This window comes from Salvia splendens, chromosome 4 (genome assembly GCF_004379255.2).
Source record: "Salvia splendens isolate huo1 chromosome 4, SspV2, whole genome shotgun sequence".
NCBI classification, from domain to species: Eukaryota; Viridiplantae; Streptophyta; class Magnoliopsida; order Lamiales; family Lamiaceae; genus Salvia; species Salvia splendens.
The window spans coordinates 4,594,485-4,615,104 of record NC_056035.1 but is presented as its reverse complement, the minus strand read 5'-3'; the positions used below and the strand labels follow the sequence as shown (position 1 = coordinate 4,615,104).

Genomic DNA, 20,620 nt, shown 5'->3' with positions numbered 1-20,620 from the left:
ATTATGTCTGCCCCAAAATCAGTATTGGATCTAAAAGTTTGGGCTGTAAAAGGAAATATGTTGAAACAATTTATGAATAGTGGATGGGAATCTAATTAAGTCGTAATAATTCATGATAAGCGGTCCCCCATCATATTTAAATGTATCTCCTTAACCATATTTAGGCATAAACAATCTCCACGAGTGTATAAAAAAGAACCATTTGCCATAAAAACAAAAAATTGATGAACAGTTTTCATATGGTATTAAGTACTTGTTATTTTAAATACTATAGTAGTTAGTTTAATAAAGCATATTGCAATATACAAAAGAATGTCAAAAAAATATGCTAGTAGTTGGATAATACACCAATATGTTAATTCATATCTTTACCACTAATTTTGAATATGGTAAAATAAATACAACATAAATTTTTAGTGTGTGCCAATTTCATATATACGATCATGTATTCCGGCAGAACAAAATTATGTATGGCGTGTGCAATGACAAATCAACGTAGTTTTGTTCACATCATTTTAGTCTAGTTAGATATTTGAACATGCAACCTCATACCAAGACACTGTCATTTTGGACTTTCTAGCATGTCATTTTGGATTCAATTTGGATGTAAATTCGATTTGATGAGAAATTCACTATACAATATACAATTTGGATGTAAATTCGATTTGATGAGAAATTGACTATACAATATAAATTGATCTATATATACTACTTCATCCATCCCACAAGAATATGTACTCTTTCATTTTTAGTCCGTCCCACAAACATATGCACTTTCTAATTTTGGAAAGTTTTTTTTCTCTAATAAGGCTCCACCAACAATACTTTAATTACGTTTTCTCTCTATCTCTCAAATTTATCAATTTTACATTAAAACTCGTACCGAACCCAAAGTGCATATTCGTTGGGGACGGAGGGAGCATAATTTTTTCCGATCATATTCGAAGTAGAGGGTAGAAAATTGAATTTTTATAATTGATGTATTTTGCAACTATTAACTCGACAAAAATATGTTGTATAACTAGAAATAAAATTTTCTATCCAGCACTGACCTCATTCCTACCAGATAGTGCAAGTATATGTAACAACATTTAGTACAAGCCTCCCCACCACCTGGCTATATATAACAGCAAAATTAAATGTCATAAAATAGCACAGCAAAATTTAAAAGTTGAATTCTCGTTTTAATGATTAAGTATTTTAAATTCATAATTTATAATGCAAATCTATTCTGATTCAGGATACCTAACTTATCTCGTGGCTTTAGTTATTTATTAGTGTGTGTGTGTGTGTGTAGGTGAGGGGGGGGGGGGGGGGGGGTCCAAATCAGACCTTGACGTTCTCATTAAATTTCCATGATTTATTCTCCTACCAACTCAACCTTTTTAATTTCTCTCTTTCCTAGAAAAGTCCAATAATTTTCCTCTTATCAGAATTTTTTTTTATTGCGCACTTAAAATTTCCACCAATATACCCAAATTAAGCCCCTCTTAATCAAAGAAACTCACGACACATAGTGACCAATATAATATACTCCATAAGTGACGGATTAAGCAAATAAAATTGAAGTTCTAATGCTTTCTCAAAAAAACAACACGTTTTTATTCTAGTTTTAATTAATTTATTTACATTTTGTTGGTTTGTACATGCATGATTTAATTCTGACTGCTAATAATTCGTAGTCTTTAAATGCTCTCTTCAATCCGCCCCTACCCATTTTTCTTTTCATTTAATTAGTACTATGATAATTATTAATTTATAGTTTATCTTAGAAATTAAATTCTCGGTAGGAAGAAATAAATAACTTCTATCAGAAGCAATAATCCCCTATTAAAATACGAAAAAAATTATACTTAAATTCACATCGACATGCAGTTGATTCACTTAAAATTCCCATATCCACCGTTTTTATTGACATTAATAACGATAGCCGTAATTTCACAGCTGTACTACTGTTTGGTTTGTTATACCGAAGAGAAAAAATAATTACATTAGTTGTACCAACAATACTTAGAATACTATGAAATTTAATATGCCCAATTATCCAATAAGGTAGTTGGTTAAAATTGTAAAAGTGTGTGGACTAAGCTGAAAAAGAGGGATTCATATTTATTGTCTAAATCTCTAATTGAACTATAATGGTCCAATTTCATAAAGTAAAGTACCCCAAATAATAGAACAACTATGGTAATTCAACTTTGAAGGTACGAGGAAACAAAAAAATCCTTAACTATAACGTAAATACGTAATAGTCCTAGAAAAATTAAATTTTCACATTGAATTATGCAAATTATTGGTTATCTTGTTTCTAATAAATCTCTTTTCTTTCCTATATTTAATGATATTTAGAATTAGTAATTTAAGGGTGTGATCTTCCCAACAAGATATTTTAATGTATAAAATATAAATATAGGTAGGTAAAATGGTGGATACATTAGTTAATAATGTTAATTAGGGAGGTACAGAAAATCGTATGGGTAGAATTAATTAATGTTGTATTGTCGGTTTGGATTTGGTTCAACCTGTTGATATTGGGATTTGATCAATTACATTGCACCAAAAAAGCGATTCCGTCGCTTTGGCGGCTCCCACACTCCGGCCCGACATCATGTGAGGGGGTTCAATCAGGGTACGCAGTAGCCCGTTAAGGGGGAGGCCCTAACCCACTAGCTGCCAGAAACCCATCTCTCAATGCCTCACACTTGTGCTTGAGAGATGGAAGCAACTACACGACAGTAGTGAGATTCGAACCCAGGCTCATTACAACAAGATCTGCCCCTCCGTTGCCAACTGCGCTACGCCCCTGCGGGCGATTTGATCAATTACATGCTAATATTATTCAAGTACTCCCTAATAATTGCAATTGAATATGAACAAGTGGCGAGGTATGAAATCTTTTTTGTAATTCATACATATTGATTTTCCCTTATTAAAACCATTTATTTTTGTACTTAATTATGAAAGTGATAGCGCACACATTATTTATGTGTATATCTACATGTATAGAGAAGCTATGTCTCCCATGCTGCCAGCCGCTTGCCCTCTTTCAATTTCTGCATGTAATAAAATATAATTAAACAAACTAAAATATTTTAATTGTGAATTATGTTTTTATGAAATGAATGAATTCTAATATCTCAAGAATTATTATTGCATGTCATTATTAATTCTAGAAATCACTTGAAACCTGAAGCTTAATTTGTTTATTTTTCTATAACTTCAAATAAATTCATAATATGATAAATTGAGCTTTAATTTTTATGTAAATTAATACTTCCTCCATCTTGAAAAGTACTATGAACATTTGATTCGATACGAGTGCTAATTCATCATTGGAAAAGTAAGAGAGATCATAAGAAAAAGTATTTAAAGTATTGTTAGTGGAGAATGAGTTCATCTCATAAAAGAGAAAAAAATTCAAAATTAGAAAGTTCATAGTATTTTTTAGAGACGGACAAAAAATAAAATAATTCATATTTTTCAGAGACGAAGGGGTAATATTACTGATAATTTTTAAAATATTATAATCAAACTAAATATAAAAAAATAAAAAAAAAATCAAATATAGACTAAACAAGATCGATGCTGCATAATTTTAGAAGATGACATCTGTCGGTAAAATGTAATGCGTCTATCCATAATCAGTAGTCTATATTTTTTTAATCCTTCATAAATACCAGTCATTTGGTGTTAGTTATTAGTAATAATATATCTAATCATTTTCTCTCTTTTATCTATTGTCTAACTTAACTAATTTTATATTATCGTTTATTAGATTGGATATTCGTTAATCATTAGATTGGATTTCGAACCATTCTTTTAGAATTAACTTTGTCAAAGTATTATTTTTGGTCCTTAATATTTAAAAATATCTTTTGAAGTTCATGCATTTTGATTTATGATTATTTGAGCTACTTTTTCACTGTTTCAAACTTGTTTTGAACGAAAATATCCTTAAGACAACAAAGGGCGATTCTATCTGTTTACTATCTTCTACGTTAAAATATTGAGAGAATGTCTTTTTTTATCCGCGAATTTTACCAAAATATCATTTTTGTCAGAGCTTTAATTCCTTTCTTGGTTCAACTACATTAAGTCTTTCTCTCTCATCCTCTCTTGCTCTTCAACACAATAATCTCACTTCCTCTTTCCCTAAATTATGGAGTTTTGCTGCCAAGGTTAAATCCTTAACTCTTGATGATAATTTTCTCTTTGGAAAAATCCCTAATTCTTTAATGAGTTTAGTTTTTATCGAAAAGTTGGATTTGAGTCACAACAAATTTGAAGGGAAGCATTGATGAAATTGCGGTTTGTTGTTTTTAATAAGGATGAATATTGAGAAGAACAATCTTGATGGTTCGATTTTAGATTCAATTAAAAAACTTCTAAATCTCTTTGTTTTAAACCTGAACAATAATAAATTTTGTGGTGGAATCCCACAGATCATCAGAAACGTCATCTTGTTAAAATCCCTTGATCTCTCCGAGAACAATCCCACCGGACTAAAATGCTATTTTGGCAAAATTTGCATAAAAAAAATGTTCTCTCAATGTTTTAATGAAGAAGAAAAAGCAAATAGACCGAAATACTCTTTGTGGGCTTGAAGGGATTTGAAACAAAGAAAAAATAGCTTAAAAAAGGGAAAGAAAAACTTAATTCAAAACCAATTTTACTTAACTGACCTAAGCAAAGTAACACATCACTATCATTAATATTCAATTAAGAATGAAGTGAGTGGGCAGTTAGGAGAAGAAAGATTAGATAGAATTGATTGTTACAAGAATGTAGCAGATTGTTAGATTGCTCCGTCGTCATTCGTACTTACGGTTTAACTTTAAAAGCAAGCAGCTGTTTAAGTTAACTATCCGTCTCTATGAAGAACTGTGAAACCTCATAACCGCTAGACAACGACTAGAATCCTATATCGAAATACCTCTCCACCACTCACAGCTTGACACCACATCCTTAATAAACCTAGCTGTCCCACCACTCGTCTCTGCTCTCACATCACTGCACAACTGCGCATGCTTTAGCAGACACCCATTTTGAAAAGATTATTACTACTTCAATTTTAGTTTTTTTTTTTCATAAATATAATCAATCCATCGAAACAAATTAAAATAGGTATAAAATACTCCATTCTTATTTTGACATTTTGGGACACCCCAATTATTTTTTTTTTCATTTTTTTATAAGCGGGTCCCTTAAAATTAACTTAGAGAGATAATAGAGATAATTTCAGAAAAACATAAGTTTAAATGCAAAATTGATAAATTAGGAGAGAGACAGAAAAAAAAACTGATTGAAGTGTTGTTAGTGGAGAACGTAGCACATTATAAGACATAAAAACTTATCCAAAAACGGAAGTGGACTATTTTTGTGGGATAGATCAGAATGAAAAAGAAGATTATTTTTATAAAACAAAGAGGGTATAAAATTCATACTCCACTATAATAGTGGACTAATATTCTATCAAGTAACTTTTTTCACTAATTTTTTTGACAAAGTCAAACAATGTTTTAGAAATCACATTCTGTCAAAACGTGTCTTTAAATCATGGACAATAACTTACTCCCTCAGTCCCACAAAGATTGTCTCACTTTGATCGGACACGAGTTTTAAGAAATGTAATGAAAAGTGAGTTGAAAAAGTTAGTGGAATGTGGGTCATACTTTTATATATTAGTTTTATAATAAAGTGTTAGTACGAATGAGTTAGTGGAATATGTGGTCAACTACCAAAAATGGTAAAAAGTTAAATGGGACAAATTTTGTGGGGACGGAAATGGAAAAATGGGACAATCTTTATGGGACAGGGGAGTACATTATTGAAGGTAGTATATTTTGGCTATTATTTGCAAGTGAAAATTTACTATTCTCTCCGTCCCACTAAAGATGACCCACTTTCCTTTTTGGTTTGTCACATCCAAGATGACTTATTAATATAAATGGAACACCTTTATCTCTACTGTATTCTTCTCTCTTACTTTACTCTCTCCACTTAACACACAAAATAAAAATGCATAAAACTTTGTGCCGTCCAAGAAAGGGGTCATCTTACTTGGGACGGAGGGAGTACGTACTCCTACATGACAACTGAAAAAAAGACTATTTTTCGGACTAACATTTTAAATAAATTATGATAGCAACATAAGATAAAAAACAATTAAGTTGCCCTAGGAAAAGCAAAAATGGTATGAGTAGAGTGAAACATATATTCCTGAAATTTTTGTTACCATTGGAGTAAAAAGTAGAAATCTTATAATATCAGTGTAGGTGAAAAACAGACCTCTATATCTCAGGGTTTCCTTTTCTAGCATTTTATTTGTTCAATTAGGGGAGAGAGAGAGAGATGGGGAGAGGAAAAGTACAGCTTCGGAGGATAGAGAACAAGATCAACAGGCAAGTGACATTCTCAAAGAGGAGAGGTGGATTGCTGAAGAAGGCGCACGAGATCTCTGTGCTCTGCGATGCAGAAGTCGCCTTGATTGTTTTCTCCCACAAAGGAAAGCTCTTTGAGTATTCCACTGATTCTTGGTAACTTTCTTTTTACCTCAGATTCCTTGCAGGTTTAAACTTTTTGTGATGATGCAAGATCTGTTTTTTTTTTAAAAAAAAAATCTGTCAAAAACTAGGGTTTCTCTAGCTTTCTCTTTTACCAATTTTCTTGTTTATTTCAACTGGTATTTTTCTCGATCCTTTAGTTTCTATTTACGATTTTTACAATTTATGATTAGTATTTCCTATTTTGGACATAATTGAAATATAGAGATGAACTTTCCTATTTTGTTTGAATATAAGTGTACGCATATCGGAAAACCCTGAATAATATTATGTTCTAGGCTTTGTTTTTCTTATTTAATCAGCATCATACATGCCAAATCAGCCTTAAATCTCTTATGTGTTTTACTTGAAAAATTGTTTCTAGTTTTTCTATATATAACCTATTATCTCTCTTCAAAATTTGGAAATTAGTAAATTTCATCAGGCACCACACAAATCTTGAAACCCTTTGGTGATGACCGCAATTGTAATTTGTTCCTTTTGCTAACCTGAAAAAAAAAATTCTCAAATTGAAGTGCTTAACACAAGATAACAAGTGTTATATTATGACACAATAGTTGTGAGAAGTCAATTGATGCAATGGGAAGCAAAAAGAAAATTAATTGTTGATGTGCAGAACATGTTTATATCCTTGGTCTCCAGTTTTTATCCATTGTATACATTCATAGTCCACTTGTTTCTGCAATTGCATTATGTGTGTGTGTGTGTGTGTGTGTACTACAAAATCATGAATTACTAATATTCAAATAAAATCCTTAGCTAGTTGCAACTTTCAGTTCTTGACACGAAGCTCTCTAGATTCTGTAGGTTATAACGTTGTTCCTCTACATCTTGGAAATTGAAATATCACTGCAAATCTACATGTATGCTTTTGTCATTTTATTACTATATGAAAATGAAGCTCCTGTAATTCTCTTCATTTTGGTGGGGTGGGGTGGAGGTGGGGTGGGGGTCTCTTTGGGTATAGGAGAGTCACAGTTCTTTCTTGACAAGACGGGAATCATGTTACAATACTGTTGATGATGTTTGTTCAATTTTAGTACTTGAAAGCAATCTATCATATATGGAAGGCTAATTAATTACTCCTTATTTCTTTATTTTTCGGTGCATTAACTATACAAGTCTCCTCCCTTTATTTTTTCGGTTGTAATAATGCATGCTTGCTGTAAATTTTAACATGGGAAAATAATTTGTTGCATGTAAATTTTAACATGGGAAAATAATTGAAGTAGCTTAAATACTCACTCTATTACTACATCCAAACGAATAAGGGAGTTTTCGTTCAGACATTATATCCCACCATTCTTCAAAAATTGCTACGACCATCCCATGTTATTTAACAGAATCTAGCTAGTAGTAGTAATGAAATCTACAAATGCACATTTATTTTTTGTACTGGTGAAACTTAATTTCCAACTTCAAAAGTCAAGACCAGGTAGAGAAAGTGCAATAATTGCTGGGTTTTAATAAGAAACCGTGGTGTTGTTGGAGAATACTCCCTCCATCCAAATTTAAGAGTCACATTTTGCCATTTAAGTCTGTCTCAATTTAAGAGTCACATTTAGAATCTACCATAGGACATAAAAATTTAACCTCATTATTTATTAAATTTATACTCAAATGTCATTACTTTCATAAAAATAAAATAAAATAAAATCTTAAACATACAAAAAGTCAAAAGGGTCTCACTTTCCACTACCTTAATTCAATTATTACACACTCCAACAACCACTACCACACTTCAATTATTACATACTCCACCAATTTCTTAAAACTCGTGTCATAACTAAATCTTACTCTTAAACTGGACGAAGGGAGTATATGATACATATTAGTGTTGTACAATATATACAGCAGTGGCAAATTTCATGTGTTTATAATATTACTTGAAATTGTGTATTGGTAGCTAGTGCAATTGATAAACAAGCATGGTACTACACCAGATCAAAAAAATGAATAGTGAATTCGTATTTGAGAGCCAATTTGTTTCAGGATGGATGGTGGGTTAGTTACTGATTTATATATTTAATTACTACAAATATTTTGGATTCACAATTGGAAGCAATGCATGACGTAGGCCCCAATTTATTGCATTTATGATGGATAAGGTGGCTGTTTATTTGAAATATTGCAAGTACCTACTAAAAATGAAATAGAAGAAGGGAAATGTTTCCAGAAAGGAGTAGGTTACTGAAATTTTTTGAGGAGTTTGAGTTTTTGAAGTTGTCATAATTTTGTTTGTTAATGAGATTGGGATATTGAAGGGGAAATTAAGCCCTTCATTTTAATTATATGGTCTCGAATTATTTAAAATGATGGTGTTTGTGAATTTCGTAAAATGTAGTAATGTTAGTTAAATTTGTTTTTGGGTGCATAGCAGCATGGACAGGATACTGGAGAAGTATGAGAGATATTCATTTGCGGAAAGACAGCTAGTTTCCAACGAGCCTCAGTCACCTGTAATTTTCTAATTATTTTTATATATTATATTCAATTCCTTTATATGTGTGTGTGTGTGTGTGTGAATATTTAGAGCTTCTAATAAAATTAAATGTGACATTTACAGGCCAATTGGAACCTTGAACACAGCAAACTCAAGGCGAGAATTGAACTCTTGAAGAGGAATCATAGGTATGTTGTGTGTATATATTAATCTTAATCCAAGATATAGGAAAGTTAATTAATTAGCATAAATTTTGTGATTCCATCTTTATTTACATAATAGTTTAAATAATCGCAGGCACTATATGGGAGAAGATCTTGACTCAATGAACCTGAAAGATATTCAAAATCTAGAGCAACAGCTGGAAACTGCACTCAAGAACATCCGATCCAGAAAAGTATAATCATATAAGGTTTATATAGTTTTCTATACTATTATTGCACCACATTATTTATATTTTGTTGTTGCAATGCAGAATCAACTTTTGTTCGATTCCATCTCCGACCTGCAGCAGAAGGTTTATTTGTCTCTTGAATATCTTAAATTCATCGTACTAGTTAGGGTTTTCCCTTTAATTTGAATCACATAACAGGTTCTCAATCTTGTGTTTTTGACCATATATATGCCTCTTTATTTTCTCTATTGTTACAGGAAAAAGCAATACAAGAGCAGAATAGCATGCTGACAAAGCAGGTGCATAAGCCTTCTTTTTGAGTGAAGCAATGAATGCTAATACATATTGTATTAGCACTATATTTGTAATTAGTTTTATCTAAATTAATTCTTGATATATGTAGATCAAGGAGAAAGAACAGGACATTGCCCAGCAGCCATGGGATCAGCAACACCACAACCACCGACCACAACCACCGCAGCAGATGTTGCCACCCTTCATGATGACACCTCAATTCCCTGGCTTGAACATGGGGTAATTAACTATTTTTTTAAACTTGCACCATTGAGATTTGATGATTCCGCGAATTTTTGATGATGATAAATGCTCGTAAAAATAAATTACGACACAGAGAATTTTACGTGGTTCGATTTACTGAGGTAAATCTACGTCCACGGGGAGAAATGGGGGCAGGTTTGTATTGCTTGATCTGCGAATTACAGCTTACAACACAGACTTGCTATATGATTATTTCTCTAGAGAGATTCTAACCCCTTCTATCAGATCTAAGTTCTATTTATATAATGAACTCAGATCATGGCTTGCATCACCACCCTAAGTCGTGGATGTCGTGTAGGTTATGGCCTAAGATCGTGGGTGAAGCGTAGGTCATGGCCTACGATCGTGGCCTGAACTGACATCACGTGGTAGTGGGTGTGTTGGACATCCTGTATGGGTCCACTAACTCCTTGTTCGGCCGAATACCGAGACCGAACTGCTTTGGTTGCCGATCTGAGAGTAGAGCTTGATGCCGACCTGAGAGCAGAGCTTGATTGGTTGGCTTTTACCGAGCTGTAGGCTGAGGCCGAACTCTTTGGTAATGCCGAACTGAGAGTAGAGCTTGATGCCGACCTGAGAGCAGAGCTTGATTGGTTGGCTTTTACCGAGCTGTAGGCTGAGGCCGAACTCTTTGGTAATGCCGAACTGAACTCTTGGGCTTTGGGCTGGCCGAGCTGTCACTGCTATTGGGCTGGCCGAGCTGTCACTGCTATTGGGCTTGTTTAGTACGTACCCCATCACTACCCCCCCCGAAAAGCGAAGTGATTCACTTCGGCGAAGCGAGTCACTTCGGCATTCTGGAAAAGGGTACGGGGGAGGCTGAAGTCAGGGGACGTGCCCTGCGCGTGACTGCATTAAATGCGGCATTAAATGCGACAGTAAAATCCGGCCGTTGAATCCTGAAAAGGTGGGATATGAAACGGTGCGATGATTTGAAATCTTTTCCAAATCTGATAAATACCGTCTTTCTTCATCATTTGAACACCTTTGCTATTGGCTTCTTCTGCACTCTCTATCTTCTGCGTGAAAAATTTCCTTCCGCTTTCAAAAATTTCTTCAGACTACCTTCACCTTCAAAAAGTAAGAAAAATGTCTTCTTCTTCTTCTTCGGAGTCGGGTAGCGTTAGGAAAGGGGGTAAGGGGTCTTCTAGCCGGAAAGAATCCGGGGAGAAGACCGTAGAGTATTTTCACAGTATCTTGAGTAAGGATACTGTGATATCCCTTTACGAAAAATACTCTTTTCCTGGGGGGAAGGCGGTGGTACCTGACGGTGATCACAGGGCAGACTCCCCGCCGGAGGGTTACGTCACCGTGTACGAGGCCTGCTTAGAATGCGGGCTTCGTTTCCCCCTCCCTTCTGCCTTTATAGATTTACTAGATTTTTTTCAGCTTCCTTTAGGCCAGGTGACTCCGAACTCTTGGAGGCACTTGTCGGCCTTCGCTGCCGAACTCCGTAGGTTAGGAAGGGATTTGTCTTTGAAGGCGATCCTTAAATTCTTTCAATTTAAGAGGAAGGGGTCTTGGTTTTACTTGATCCCTTTACAGCCCTTTAGGGCCTTTTGTAAAACGAAGTGGCCGAAGTGGCAAAATCGCTTCTTCTACTATGATAGGACCGCGGCTCCTAGTTTTCCCTGGAGAGGGCCGGAGTCCGTTATCCGTCACCCTCGGCCTGAACCGTTGGACGAGCTCGATGGCGAGCTCAACAAGATTCCCATAGTTAGGAAACAATACACGGAGTCTGAGCTCGTCAAGGGCGACGTCGTGTTCGACATCTCGTCTTCGGACGAAGAGGCCGAGGGTGAGGATTTCTCTTTATCTTTATGCTCTACTGCTTTAACGAAGAAAATCTGACTTTGCTTTCTTGCTTTTTGGCAGTGTTCATGTTGAATAAGGCTATTAGAAAGTCCTCCGAGCTTGTGGAGCCGGAGAGAGAGAAGGCTACCAGCTCGGCGCTTGATGCCGAGAAGAATCCGAAGAGGCAAAAGACCTCTTCGGGTCCAAAGAAGCCGGAGTCGACTTCGGCAAGCAAGAAGGGGAAGACCCAGAAGCCCCCAAGGGCGCCAGAGAAAGACGTGGTCTTGGCGCCTCCTTCGGAGCATATCTGTGAGCCATTTTTATGGCCCACGGACTTCGCCGAGGTGAATTGTTTTCTTGATTCCTTGGCTTGGCTTCTGTCTTGTATTTTTGGTGCCCTCTGTTAACTTTTTTCCTTATCCATTTTCAGAGGAATGATATGCTCTCCAAGCTCGTCGCCGTCGAACTCTCCAAAGCGTCCAACGACTATGCCGAGATGCAGAGGAAATTGGCGGCTGCTTGTCACCGGGCCGAGCAGGCTGAGGCAAACTTTGAGAAAGCCAGGGCTGCTAGGATTTCGGCCCAGGATGAAGCTCAGTTTGCCAAAAACCAGCTCGTCATCCAGCGAGAGCAGACGAAACGGAGGGATGCTGCCGCCGTGGTTGCCCAAGGAGAGGGTCTCCGTGCCTACACGGAGAGACTCTTTTTGAGCAGCCAGTTCTCGGCCTTTGTCGGTAGTCTGGTAAGGCTAATTGCCGATAAGGGCGAGCAGGGGCCCGACGTCGTGCTGCCTCTGTACAGCCGAGAGATAGCTGCTCGGCTTCAGAATCTGCCGCTCCTTGAGGAGCTCGCTTCATCCTCGGTCCTGCTTTCTGCAGACCGAGTCCGGAGTTGTCGAGCTGATCGGGACGAGAACCTGGAGGCTATCTTTGCCTCCGTGGGACCCGTTTCACCCGCTTCGACTTACAACGGAGAGGGTGAGGCCGAGCCGCTGGAGCGGGAGGCCGAAGTCGAGCGAGCCGGGCATCCGGAGAAGGAAGCCGATCAGGAGACGCAGCAGATCGGCTACGGTGGCGCCGAGCAGGCTGGGGAGAGCAAGGAGGCAGAGGCTGAAGCTGAAGCAGAGAAGGAAGCTGAACCTCACCGAGAAGGTGGAGACGAAGCTAGCGAAGTATGATTTCGTCTCCCTTCTCTTAGTTTAGTTTCTTCCTTTATGTAAAATGGTGAGAATCTCTCTAGAGAAATAATCATATAGCAAGTCTGTGTTGTAAGCTGTAATTCGCAGATCAAGCAATACAAACCTGCCCCCATTTCTCCCCGTGGACGTAGATTTACCTCAGTAAATCGAACCACGTAAAATTCTCTGTGTCGTAATTTATTTTTACGAGCATTTATCATCATCAAAAATTCGCGGAATCATCACTGGCGCCGTCTGTGGGAAGCAGAGAACAAAATTTGTGATAAAGCGAATTTTTGATCCATTTTTTCCACCCAAAAAATGCATACCAGATCGCAGAGTACCCGTATTCCTGCCCGTGAGAACCAGGAGGAAGCCAATCCATCCCATAGGTCGGGAAAACAGCCTAGGGATAAATCCACCACCAGTTCTCATGGTGGAGGAACAAGCCGCTCCAAAAGCCGTCACACCGAGTCTTCCCAGCAGCCCGATTTGAACGAGGCTGTCAAGCTGTTTTTGGCGGAAAAGCAGGAGGAATTCTTAACCTTCCTGCAAAAAAGCCAAAAGCAGCCGGGGACAAAAACGGCGGATTCTCCCTCTCCCTCCATACGAGACAGTCACTACCGCAGTAGTGTCATGTCTTCCAGAAGAAAGAATCCTCGGTACCGGAATCACAGGAGAACTCCATCTCCTCCATACCGAAGAAATGTCGGGTTCGCCATGTACGGAGCATTGAGGACTCCGTTCTCGGACGATATTACCCGAACTCCCCGTCCACAGAACTACCGAACTCCGTCGATAACCTATGACGGACTCGTGGATCCTCATGACTTCCTGGGACGCTATCAGTATAATATGGCGAACCAAGGTCTCAATGAGGTCCATATGTGCAAGCTGTTCCCCGAGCTGCTCATCGGGAACGCCAGAAGGTGGTTCGACAGCCTTCCTCAAGGCAGCATTAGATCCTACCGAGATCTGATGGATGCTTTCCACAGGAGGTTCTTTCAGAAAGCGGAAGCCCGAAATACTTCGGCTCAGCTGCTTTCTATACGTCAAGGTCGCGACGAAAAGATCAGCGACTTCCTGACGAGATTCCATAAGGAATGCCTACAGGTAGATAATCTCAATGATCTACTTGTCATTTCGGCATTCCAAAATGGAATCCTGCCCGGAGCTCTCTACAGAAAGCTCGTGGAGTGCGGTCCGCAAACAGCTCAAGAGATGTGGGACCTTGCGGACAAGTTTTCTCGTGCCGATGAGGCAGACCGTCGAAAACGGTCTTTAGACAGCTCATCTAGAGAAGACAAAAAGAAGCCCGGTCATAGCGATCAGAGGCATCCTCGCCGAACACCTTCTCCACTAAAGGAGAGATAGCGGTCATCCGAGGTGATCGAAAAAGAGCAAGTGTGTTCGCAGATTGCGCTTAAAAGTGCCGAGCAATCAGTTCGGCACCATCAAGCATAGCAATCACAGCAGCCGGAATCAGAGGCCGGCGAAATGACCGAAGTCACACCGGAGCCGAACTCGATGGTGTACGGCACTGAAGCCGTGATTCCGGTTGAGATCGGCATATCCAGTCCCCGAACTCAATTTCTCCTCAGAAATGAATGGTGACGGACTGAGAGCCGAACTACATCTGGCCGAAGAAAGAAGAGAATTGGCCTGCATAAAAGCAGCCAAGTACAAGGAGCAAGTAGCCCGGTATTATAACCAAAGGGTGAAAAAGCTGCAATTTCAAGTGGGAGATCTCATCTTGAGAAACAACGAAGTAAGCCGAGCAGAAAAGCTGGGCGAACTCGAACCCACATGGGAAGTTCCATATCGGGTGTCAGAAGTCCTCGGCAAAGGGTCTTACAAATTGACTCACGTGTCAGGAGCACAAGTACCCCGAACATGGTACGTTTCCAACCTCAAAAAGTTCCATTTGTAAGAGACAGTCCGGTCAATGTGCTTTCTTTGGTTTGCTTGGTTTTTGTTCGTCTCTATGTGCTTTTTATTTGTCTATATGCCTTGTCTGTCTATGTGCGTGTCGTCTCTTACAAATGTTACTGAGGTATCTTGTTCTTCGAAGGCTGATCCCCTTCTTAGAACATATACAAGCCCACGATTGTGTGTCAAAGCTTCTAAAGAGGATACAAGACCACAATTCAGCTTAAACAAGCAGTTCGTCCGAAACGAGCTGCAACAAGCCAACGATTGTGCGTCAAAGCTTCTAAAGAGGATACAAGACCACAATTCAGCTTAAACAAGCAGTTCGTCCGAAACGAGCTGCAACAAGCCAACGATTGTGCGTCAAAGCTTCTAAAGAGGATACAAGACCACAATTCAGCTTAAACAAGCAGTTCGTCTGAAACGAGCTGCAACAAGCCCACGATTGTGTGTCAAAACTTCTAAAGAGGATACAAGACCACAATTCTGCTTAAGAATCAAGCACTTCGTCTGAAACGAACTGCAACAAAAGTCCGATTCTCGCGATAAAACTTGCCTGAATTAGGACAAGGGAAAGTCCAATCCACGCGATAAAACTCGCCGAATTAGGACGACCAAGTTCGGTCAAAGCAGTTTACCTCATAAGACCGAGGACGACCATGTCTAGTCAAAGAGGTTTACTGCATAAGACCACTTCGGTTAACTGGGAAAGTCCGATCCACGCGATAAAACTCGCCGAATTAGGACAAGGGAAAGTTCGATCCCGGCGACAAAAATCGCCAAATTAGAACACAGACCAAAGACGAGTCCGGTCAAAGATGTTTATTTCATCAGACCAAAGACGAGTCCGGTCAAAGATGTTTATTTCATCAGACCAAAGACGAGTCCGGTCAAAGATGTTTATTTCATCAGACCAAAGACGAGTCCGGTCAAAGATGTTTATTTCATCAGACCAAAGACGAGTCCGGTCAAAGATGTTTATTTCATCAGACCAAAGACAAGTCCGGTCAAAGAAGTTTACTTCATAAGACCGAGGACAAGTACGATGAAATTTTTTCGCTAAGCTGTAAATACACAGTGTTAGAAGCGAAAACAAAAACAAAATTTCATTTTCAAATCTTGTTCGGCACACAACTCCGCTACCCTACAAAATGGCGTTACGCTATTACAAAGGACTATTCTACTGTCCAGGGTTGCTGAAGTTAAGCCACCTATCTGCAAAATCCTCTGGAAGCCGATTTCGGTTGTTCCGAGCAGATGAAGAATAAGCAGGTCGACGAGATGCTATCCTCGACCCAACGCCTCTTCCCCGAGCTCGAGAAGTCCTAACACCTCGGCGATGAAGAGTCTCTGCAATAAGCATCTGCTGATCTTGCTCGCTCATAGTCACAACTCCTCGGCGAATTTCAGTCCGTCCCTGTCTTGACGATTCCGGTTGCTCCTGAGCCCGTTCTCGTCTTGACGTTTCCGGCTGTTCCGGAGTTCGTTGTTGGCTGGGAGTAGGATTTTGAACAAGGGAACCAGAGGTTTGATCTGGAGTGCGAGCATCTGTTGGCGCGATATGCCGAAGGAATCTTTCTATGGAGGGGCGCCGAGAAAGAACAATGTTGTACCGAGAAGCCCAGCGCCGCAATGATGTCACGACTTGTTGGCAAGCCGAGCTCTCCAGCGCATTGTTCCTCCGGAGTACATTATATTCCTCCCACAGTTCGTCAACTCGACTCTGAGCATCTGATATGGTCATTCCCCCGCGCACACGGATGTAATCCTCGTACGCAGTCCTCTCAGCAATGGTCGTATTCAGCTCGGCCTCCAGATCATTCTTATCGGACTCTAAGTCCTTATTATCGGCCTCCAGCTTCACTAAACGAGCCAGAAGCTCGTCATTCTTCGTCTGATCGGCTATAGCTCTTTTCTCAGCTTCGTCTAAAGCCGAAGAGTACAGCCGTTTCCAGTGAAGTATCTCCAGCTCCTTGAGAGTTAAGAATACAAAGCAGCTACGTCAGTTCGGCATTTCAGCTTACCGAGCAGGTAGTAAACCACAACAGGAGTAAGAGAGTACGAAAGGCTAAACGAAGACAAGAGCAAAAAGAAGAATTTTTTCATTCATAAGAAAAAAAATTTTTCTATACAAGGAGGGCTTCAAGGCCATTTTACATAAAGGAAGAAACTAAACTAAGAGAAGGGAGACGAAATCATACTTCGCTAGCTTCGTCTCCGCCTTCTCGGTGAGGTTCAGCTTCCTTCTCCTTATCTGCTTCAGCTTCAGCCTCTGCCTCCTTGCTCTCCCCAGCCTGCTCGGCGCCACCGTAGCCGATCTGCTGCGCCTCCTGATCGGCTTCCTTCTCCGGATGCCCGGCTCGCTCGACTTCGGCCTCCCGCTCCAGCGGCTCGGCCTCACCCTCTCCGTTGTAAGTCGAAGCGGGTGAAACGGGTCCCACGGAGGCAAAGATAGCCTCCAGGTTCTCGTCCCGATCAGCTCGACAACTCCGGACTCGGTCTGCAGAAAGCAGGACCGAAGATGAAGCGAGCTCCTCAAGGAGCGGCAGATTCTGAAGCCGAGCTGCTATCTCTCGGCTGTACAGAGGCAGTACGACATCGGCCCCCTGCTCGCCCTTATCGGCAATTAGCCTTACCAGACTACCGACAAAAGCCGAGAACTGGCTACTCAAAAAGAGTTTCTCCGTGTAAACACGGAGAGCCTCCCCCTGGGCAACCACGGCGGCAGCATCACTCCGTTTCGTCTGCTCTCGCTGGATGACGAGCTGGTTTTTGGCAAACTGAGCTTCATCCTGGGCCGAAATCCTAGCAGCTCTGGCTTTCTCAAAGTTTGCCTCGGCCTGCTCGGCCCGGTGACAAGCAGCCGCCAATTTCCTCTGCATCTCAGCATAGTCGTTGGACGCTTTGGAGAGTTCGACGGCGACGAGCTTGGAGAGCATATCGTTCCTCTGAAAATGGACAAGGAAAAAAGTCAACAGAGGGCACCAAAAATACAGGACAGAAGCCAAGCCAAAGAATCAAGAAGACAATTCACCTCGGCGAAGTCCGTGGGCCATAAAAATGGCTCACAGATATGCTCCGAAGGAGGCGCCAAGACCACATCTTTCTCTGGCGCTCTCGGGGGCTTCTGGGTCCTCCCCTTCCTACTTGCCGAAGTCGACTCCGGCTTCTTTGGACCCGAAGAGGTCTTTTGCCTCTTCGGATTCTTCTCGGCATCAGGCGCCGAGCTGGTAGCCTTCTCTTTCTCCGGCTCCTCAAGCTCGGAGGACTTTCGGATAGCCTTATTCAGCATGAACACTGCCAAAAAGCAAGAAAACAAGGTTAGTTTTCTTCGTTAAAGCAGTAGAGCATAAAGATAAAGAGAAATCCTCACCCTCGGCCTCTTCGTCCGAAGACGAGATATTGAACACGAGGTCGCCCTTGACGAGCTCAGTTTCCGAATACTGTTTCCTAATCATAGGAATCTTATTGAGCTCGCCCTCGAGCTCGGCCAACGGTTCTAACCGAGGATGGGGAATCACGGACTTCGGCCTTCTCCAAGGAAAGCCCGGAGCCGAAGTCCTATTATAAAAAAAGAAACGGTTTTGCCATTTCGGCCACTTGGTTCGGCAGAAGGCCCTAAAAGGCTGTAAGGGGATCAAGTAGAACCAAGATCCCTTCCTTTTAAACTGGAAAAAATTAAGGATTGCCCTCAGAGACAGATCCTTATCTAGCCTACGCAGTTCGGCAGCAAAAGCCGATAAGTGCCTCCAAGAGTTCGGAGTCACCTGACCTAAAGGGAGTTGAAAAAATCAAGAAGCTCTACAAAAGGTGGGGGAAGAGGAAAACGAAGCCCGCATTCTAAGCAGGCTTCGTAAACGGTGGCATAACCCTCCGGCGGGTCGTTAGCCCTATGATCATCGTCGGGAACCACCGCCTTCCCCCCAGGTAAAAAATATTTCTCGTGAAGGGATATCACAGTATCCTTACTCAAGATACTGTGAAAATACTCTACGGTCTTCTCCCCGGATTCTTTCCGGCTAGAAGACCCCTTATCCCCTTTCCTACCGCTACCCGACACCGAAGAAGAAGAAGAAGACATTTTTCTTACTTTTTGAAAGTAAAGAAAGTCTGAAGAAGCTCTTGAAAGCGGAAGAAAATTTCTCGAGAAAGAGAGAGTATAGAAGACGCAACAGCAAAGGTGTTCAAATGAGGAAGAAAGAGCATATTTATCAGATTCGGCGAAGATTTCAAAATCGTCGCACCGTTTCGAATCCCACCTTTTCAGGATTCAACGGCCGGATTTTACTGTCGCATTTAATGCAGTCACATGCAAGGCACGTCCCCTGACGTCAGCCTCCCCCGTACCTTTATCCAGAATGCCGAAGTGACTCGCTTCGCCGAAGTGATTCACTTCGTCTTTCGGGGGGGGGTAGTGATGGGGTACGAACTAAACAAGCCCAACAGCAGTGACGGCCCATCAGCCCAAAGCCCAAGGAAGAGTATGAGTTCGGCATTACCAAAGAGTTCGGAGGAGTTCGGCATTACCAAAGAGTTCGGCCTCAGCCTACAGCTCGGTAAAAGCCAACCAATCAAGCTCTGCTCTCAGGTCGGCATCAAGCTCTACTCTCAGATCGGCAACCAAAGCAGTTCGGTCTCAGTATTCGACCGAACAAGGAGTTAGTGGACCCATGCAGGATTTCCACAACTTCCAACACACCCACTACCACGTGGCGTCAACTCAGGCCACGATCTTAGGCCATGACCTACACGACCTCCACGACCTAGAGTGATGATGTAAGCCACGATCTTAGTTCAATGTATAAATAGAACTTAGATCTGATAGAAAAGGGTGAGAATCTCTCTAGAGAAATAATCATATAGCAAGTCTGTGTTGTAAGCTGTAATTCGCAGATCAAGCAATACAAACCTGCCCCCATTTCTCCCCGTGGACGTAGATTTACCTCAGTAAATCGAACCACGTAAAATTCTCTGTGTCGTAATTTATTTTTACGAGCATTTATCATCATCAAAAATTCGCGGAATCATCAAGATTTTTAACCTTTATAATAAATAATAAACAATAACAATAATAATAATTTTGTTTGATTTGGATGGATTAGAGGTGTGTACAACGAAGGAGAAGCAATGGAGGCTAGAAGGAATGAGCTTGATCTCACACTTGATTCCTTCTACTCATGCAACCTTGGATGCTTTGCTGCTTAAAGAATCCACCTCCTCATTAATTAGGGAACTAATAAGGTTTCTGGTTTTTGTGTTAATCACTACTATGCTTCTATTTGGTCATCATACTAAGACCCAGGATTATGTTTGAACCATTCCGAAGATCGTGTGTAATTTTAATTTCTGCCGCACTTATATATCGTATGATGATACGATTATTATTATTATTATTATTATTATTATTATTATTATTATTTAGTTAGTTAATTATAGATTGACATATCTTTTTCATATCTTTTGTCTTGCTCATTAAGTTAGTATCCACTATTATAAATAGTGGACATTGTTATTCATATAATTAATTCAATAAATATCAATTATCCTTCTATTTTATTTTCTCTTACTCTCTTTCCTTTCAAACGTGCAAAACGCACAAAATCATAATTTTGACGCCGGATTGATCGACGGGCAAAAGCTCCCGCGACGTTCGACGCAAAATCTACGAGTTAAGGAACTTCATCCTTAACAATTGGTGCTTTCATTCTCGAACTCATGGCCGAAGTCAATCTTCATTCATGGCCAGAGATATCGCAAGCATC

The 20,620-nt window shown here is 40.2% G+C and overlaps 1 protein-coding gene across 2 annotated transcripts; it reads left to right on the top strand.

Moving 5' to 3' along the window:
* Window positions 1–6,265: 6,265 nt before the first annotated feature.
* LOC121799142 (truncated transcription factor CAULIFLOWER A-like) lies at window positions 6,266–20,272 on the top strand. 2 transcript variants are annotated; one of them, XM_042198482.1, is made up of 8 exons: window positions 6,266–6,536; window positions 8,941–9,022; window positions 9,130–9,194; window positions 9,304–9,403; window positions 9,482–9,523; window positions 9,658–9,699; window positions 9,804–9,934; window positions 19,961–20,272. In XM_042198482.1, the coding sequence occupies exons 1-8, from the start codon at window positions 6,352–6,354 to the stop codon at window positions 20,061–20,063; spliced, it is 750 nt and encodes a 249-aa protein (XP_042054416.1). In that variant the 5' UTR covers window positions 6,266–6,351; the 3' UTR covers window positions 20,064–20,272. The 2 variants fall into 2 exon arrangements, with proteins under 2 accessions (XP_042054416.1, XP_042054417.1); XM_042198483.1 differs by having other exon boundaries at window positions 6,267–6,536; window positions 8,944–9,022.
* Window positions 20,273–20,620: the final 348 nt, after the last annotated feature.